This window comes from Cebus imitator, unplaced genomic scaffold (assembly GCF_001604975.1).
Source record: "Cebus imitator isolate Cc_AM_T3 unplaced genomic scaffold, Cebus_imitator-1.0 Scaffold9, whole genome shotgun sequence".
Lineage (NCBI taxonomy): Eukaryota > Metazoa > Chordata > Mammalia > Primates > Cebidae > Cebus > Cebus imitator.
Window position 1 is genome coordinate 11,361,323 of NW_016107324.1, and position 5,501 is coordinate 11,366,823.

Here is a 5,501-nt window from a genome sequence, read left to right on the forward strand (position 1 = left end):
AGAAACATGTTTTGTGGAACAGCAACAAGTAAATAAGGCCTACTATGTATATTGAAAGATTTGCATTGGTAGAGATGATTTAAAGAGCAAATTGGGTAAAATAAGTAAACACAACTCTGAATCTTTAAAAGTATTGAATGAACAGATGCAATCTAAAGAAGTAGACCTCTAGCTAAGGACAGGTGAAAACTCAGCTGGTGATAAGGAATTTCAATCTACCTTTATCAAACTGGGAGGTGGAAAAGTTAAGCTGTGACCTGAAGGTCCATGGTTTGGAACAAAAGTTGATGAGGAAAGAATGTAATAATCTCAAAACAGATCTACTCAAAAGCCAAACAAACCTATCTGTATCAGGAAGACAATCTGAAGAGCAGAGATCTCTGAAGAGTAAGAACTTCAAGTGATAATACGCAGAATGCATACTGGCAACTGAAGAGATAAATGTCTAATTTACATCTGGTGACTCAAGTACAAGCTGAACTACTAAGTAAACTAAAAACCCCAACTGCAATCAAGAAAGCCTGTACCTCAGAAGGATGCATTGAAGATCCTCAGAAAGACAGCATAAAACTGCACATGATAAATTTTACTGCAGCATACACAAGACATTCCCTTCTCTCACCAAATGGCAAAGCTACATCTTCCCCTTTACCAGGAGATAAAAAGCTTTTATCAGAGAAAGCAGTCCTCCAGTCATGGACAGATAATGAGAGAGCCATTCCTAATGAGGGCACCAACTCTTATTCTCTAGATCATTTTGGGTATTCCTAAGCCCTCCTGACTCATGTGAGACAGCATTTAGGGAAATTAAAATTTTGCATTTACCAACATGCCACCACTGCATTACTTGGATCAACATAATCCAGATTTCCTTTATAAGATTTAACTCTTAAGAGATTCATCATTTGATCACAAGGACACTATCTCTCAGTGGTTCTCTCAAGAAATTATGTAACAAACTAAACATAGATTTTGATTACAATTTTGTCAAGTTCTTCAGTACATGTATTTTAATACATTGTAGGATATTATGTAGTTTATTTCCAGTATGAAAGAATACCCTCCAGCTCCATATTCTAAGAAACAGATATATGCTACTAATTTTTTTTCTTTTTTTTTTTTTTTTGATACATGGCCTCATTCTTTCACCTTGGTTGAAGCACAGTGGCATGACCATAGCTAGCTCACTTCAACCCTCAACTCCTGGGCTTAAGTAATCCTCCTGCTACAGCCTCCCAAGTAGCTAAGACTATAGGAGCACACCACTACACCCAGCTGATTTTTTTAATCTTTTGTAGAGACTGGGTCTCTCTATGTTGCTCAGGCGCTGGTCTTGAACTCTTGGCCTCAAGCTATCCTCCTGCCTCAGCCTTCCAAAGTGCTGGGATTACAGGTGTGAGCCACCATGCCTGGCCTGCTACTATACTAATTAATAAATACCTTGAGCCCAGAAATTCAAGACCAGCCTCAGCAACATGGTGAGACCCCATCTTGACCAAAAAAAAAAAAAGTTTAATTAGGCTGGGTGAGTTGGCACACACCTGTAATCCCAGCACTTTGGTAGGCCTAGGAGGGTAGATTGCTTGAGGCCAGGAGTTTGAGAACAGCCTGGCCAACATGGCAAAAACCCATCTCTATTACAAATACCAAAAAAATATATATTGGCCAGGCGTGGTGGTACACACCTGTAGTCCCAGCTACTCGGGAGGCTGAGGCATGAGAATTGCTTGAATCCAGGAAGTGGAGGTTGCAGTGAACCAAGATCGTGCCACTGCACACAACAGAGTGAGACTCCGTCTCAAAAAAAAAAAATTTTTTTTTTTTTAAATTAGCCAGGCATAGTGGCACGCATCTGTGGTCCTAGCTACTCAGGAGGCTGAGGTAGGAGGATTGCTTGAGCCCAGGAGTTCCAGGTTGCAGTGAGCTATGATCATGCTACCACACTGCAACTTGGGTGACACAGCAAGATCTTATCTCACACACAAAAAAATTAAGCAAATAAAATAAATAAATAAACATAAGGTGTTTAAGAAAGAAAAAAAATTCCTATCTCTTTATACCATAAATTCTACATCTAAGAATTTACATGAAGAAAACTATCTCAAAAAAGGAGAGCAAGATTTATTATTAAAAAGATGTTCATGGAGGTGTCATAAAAGTAACAAATTTTAGGCTAGGTGTGGTGGCTCATGCCAGTAATCTTAGTAGCATTTTGGGAGGCTGAGGAGGGAGGATCATTCACTTGAGCCTGGAAGGCTGAGGCTGCAGTGAACGGAGATTGTGCCACTGAACTCCAGCCCTGAGGGTTAGACTGAGCCTTTGTCTCAAAAAAAAAAAAAAAAAAAAAAAAAAAAAAAAAAAAAAAAAACAGTAACAACATAACAAAAAAGCTGGCTAAACAAATAAGATGAAATGCCAAATGCAGCCATTACACATCATAATATTTGTAATCCCAGCACTCTGGGAGGCTGAAGCAGGTGGATCACTTGTAATCCCAGGACTTTGGGAAGCTGAAGCAGGAACAGAAATTTGAGACCAGGCCGGGCAACATGGCGAAACCCCATCTCTACTAAAAATACAAAAAATTAGCTGGTGTGGTGGCATGCGCCTGTAGTCCCAGCTGCTCAGGAGGCCAAGGCATAAGAATTGCTTGAACCCCGGACGCAGAGGTTGCAGTGAGCCGAGCTCGCGCCACTGTACCACAGCCTGGGCAGCAGAGTGAGATTCTGTCTCAATTAAAAACAAAAAACAAAAATTAATGGTTATTACTGGGAGAGGACTGGGGAGAAATTAGCATTTTATATTCTGTACTGCCTGATTTTTTTTTTTTTTACATCAAGTTTTTACGGTGTTTAAAAAAAAAAAAAAAAATCAATGTCCCTAGTAGTATGCTAACAAATGCTTCAGTGGGTAAATTGAGGATATTATTTTATCTATATTCACACTGCACCCTCTGGTGGTTCCACAAAGAAAAGGCTCTAAGTAGACGCCTACCTAGGGTTTACTGATATCCCTTGTCCATTTTTGTTGATGTTTTTGAATTAGACATATTTGTCTCAGATTTGTAATACTTCTTTGTATATTAAGGAAATTAATCCTTATGGGAGAAAAACTTGAAAAAATTATATAAATTAAATGATTACTTTTATTTTGAAAAAAGATAACTATTCAATCTTTTTTATTACAGCAGCTAAATAACAGACTGCAGGGTACCCCGGTCCCATCCTCCCCTCCCCCGATTCTACACCTGGCTTTCTTTCTGTGTCCTGACCAAAAATCACAGAGTGCTTTGACTGTTCTGTGAGCCAGACCAGTGCAGGGCTTTCCTATTGGGCTTGAACTCAAACCAGGCACTGATAAAGGCATCTAGGTTGCTACTCAAAACACTGAAAGAAACTGGCCTCAACCCTAAGCCAGATTCCTTAAACCCTCATATAAACTCCATACCCAGACTCCCTACTGTGGATATACCTAGGTAGAACACCCCTTTCCTCTTGCTGGCCATTGCAAGGACTGGTGCAGTACTCTACAAGTTCCCTTATTAAATGCTTTAGACTGATTGTTCTATTTGGTGGTTTTTTCTTTAGAATCCCAACTGACCTCAACTTGGGACAGTTTGGGATGCTCCCTTGTGGAGACTCACCTGCCTCCACTTTTAGGCTGAATCCAGCCACAGGTTTGGAGGGATAAAACGTAGACTTCCGAATAAACAATGTTCCCTATGAATATTTGAAAACCAACAGAATTGGAAAATATGGAACTAGGACTAGATCACGTATAAGCCTTCACTGAGAAGGTCTCTCATAAATTGGTCCTAACATAATGGCAAGTCCATTTTTGTTTGTCTTTTAAAATTTAATTTCTCATTTTTCTTTGAGACAGTATTGTTCAGGCTAGAATGCAGCGGCATGATCACAGCTCACTGCAGTCTCAACCTCTTGAACTCAAGCAATCCTGCCACCTCAGCCTCCAAATAGCTGGGACTACAGGCATGTACCACTATCCCCAGCTAGTATTTTAAATTTTTTATAGAGATGGGTGTCCCTGTGTTGCTTAGGCTGGTCTCAAATTTCTGGGCTCAAAGCAATCATCCAACTTCAGCCTCCCTAAGTGCTGGGATTACAAGTATGAGCCACAATGCCCAGTCTAAGTTTAATTTCTTAATCCAAAGTAATACATTACAAGCAATTTGGAAAGAAGAGGGGAAATCACTCATCACTTTTCATCCTAATAAAATTACTGCTAATATGTAGTCTATTTCCTTCCAATTAAAAAATATATTTTAAGATTCCTTTGTAGCCCATAAGTTTAATAAATTGGGTTTTCACACAGAGATACATATAATTTTTAAATAATTAACTGTTAACATAAAATCCTCGTTTCCTTTCTGCAGAGATAGTATAGCATACTATACTATCTCATGGTATAGTATTTAAATGAATGGGCTCTGACTTAGTTCAAATCCTGCTTCTCCCCTACTTAATAAAAGTTCATATGACTTTGGGGAAATTAGTTATCTTTCTAATCATAGAGGTTTTTTTTTTTTATAATGGGAATGATTATAATGCTATCAATCTCATAAGAAAACTGAGAATTAAATGAGATAAGCACACAATCAGTGCTCATAGATGTCTACATTTAATTGAATATCAATTAAGTTTATGAATTTATTACCTTTTGGATAATTCTTTTTTGTGTTCTATTGCTAGTTCACTGCTTTCCCTAAGGGTCTTTATTTCATTTGCTGTTACTTCGTCATGCTGTGGATAGAAAAATAAGTCACATTTTAAAAAATTATACCAATGATCCAATCAGTAATTTTTTTAAAAAGTAAAAATAAACTGTCAATATATATACCAAAAGCCATAAAAATATTTACATATTTAGGTCCACTCAATCTACCTTTGTGGAAAAAATTTACAAAATTTTGTCCACACACATATATAATTATGCTATATATATTTTAGAGATACACAAAGAAGACCAGAGTTTAAAATATACCAGCTGTGGTTGTGTCAGATAAGTAAAACTTTGATTGATTTTATTTTCCTTTCAATTATTGAAATTTTCTCTAATGTGGTTATATTATTTTTCATTCACAAAAATAAGGAAACAAAAAAACTTGCTACTAATTTAAACTTTCTTAAAATCCTTGACTTAAGGATTCCTGGGCTTCTTGTGAGCTACAAATCAAAAAGATAAAGTAAGTTGAACAAATTATATTTCTCCTTCAAAAGGATAGTGAAGTATTTAGCTGTAAAGATATAAAAGAACTAAATGTATGTTAAGCTTTTTCTAAATATTTTGTGAAAGCAACTTAGATACTGGTACATGTCACATCATCTATTTATTTTATTTTATTTTATTTTATTTATTTATTTATTTTTGAGACGGAGTTTCGCTCTTGTTACCCAGGCTGGAGTGCAATGGCGCAATCTCAGCTCACCGCAACCTCCGCCTCCTGGGTTCAGGCAATTCTCCTGCCTCAGCCTCCTGAGTAG

At 37.3% G+C, this 5,501-nt stretch overlaps 1 protein-coding gene and 1 pseudogene across 2 annotated transcripts in view; one reads left to right on the plus strand and one right to left on the minus strand.

The window, feature by feature from the left end:
• Positions 1-886, plus strand: part of LOC108314836 — a 1,568-nt pseudogene extending 682 nt beyond the window's left edge.
• The window catches only part of TERB2 (telomere repeat binding bouquet formation protein 2), a 21,674-nt gene that overhangs the window by 8,134 nt on the left and 8,039 nt on the right, over positions 1-5,501 (minus strand). Inside the window, exons 5-6 of one of the 2 annotated variants that reach the window (XM_037744604.1) lie at positions 4,675-4,760; positions 2,995-3,112 (exon numbers count right to left, since the gene is read on the minus strand). In XM_037744604.1, coding sequence (XP_037600532.1) covers positions 2,995-3,112; positions 4,675-4,760 — 204 coding nt within the window. The remainder of the gene's footprint in view (positions 1-2,994; positions 3,113-4,674; positions 4,761-5,501) is intronic. The other variant, XM_017545690.2, reaches the window with a different exon arrangement.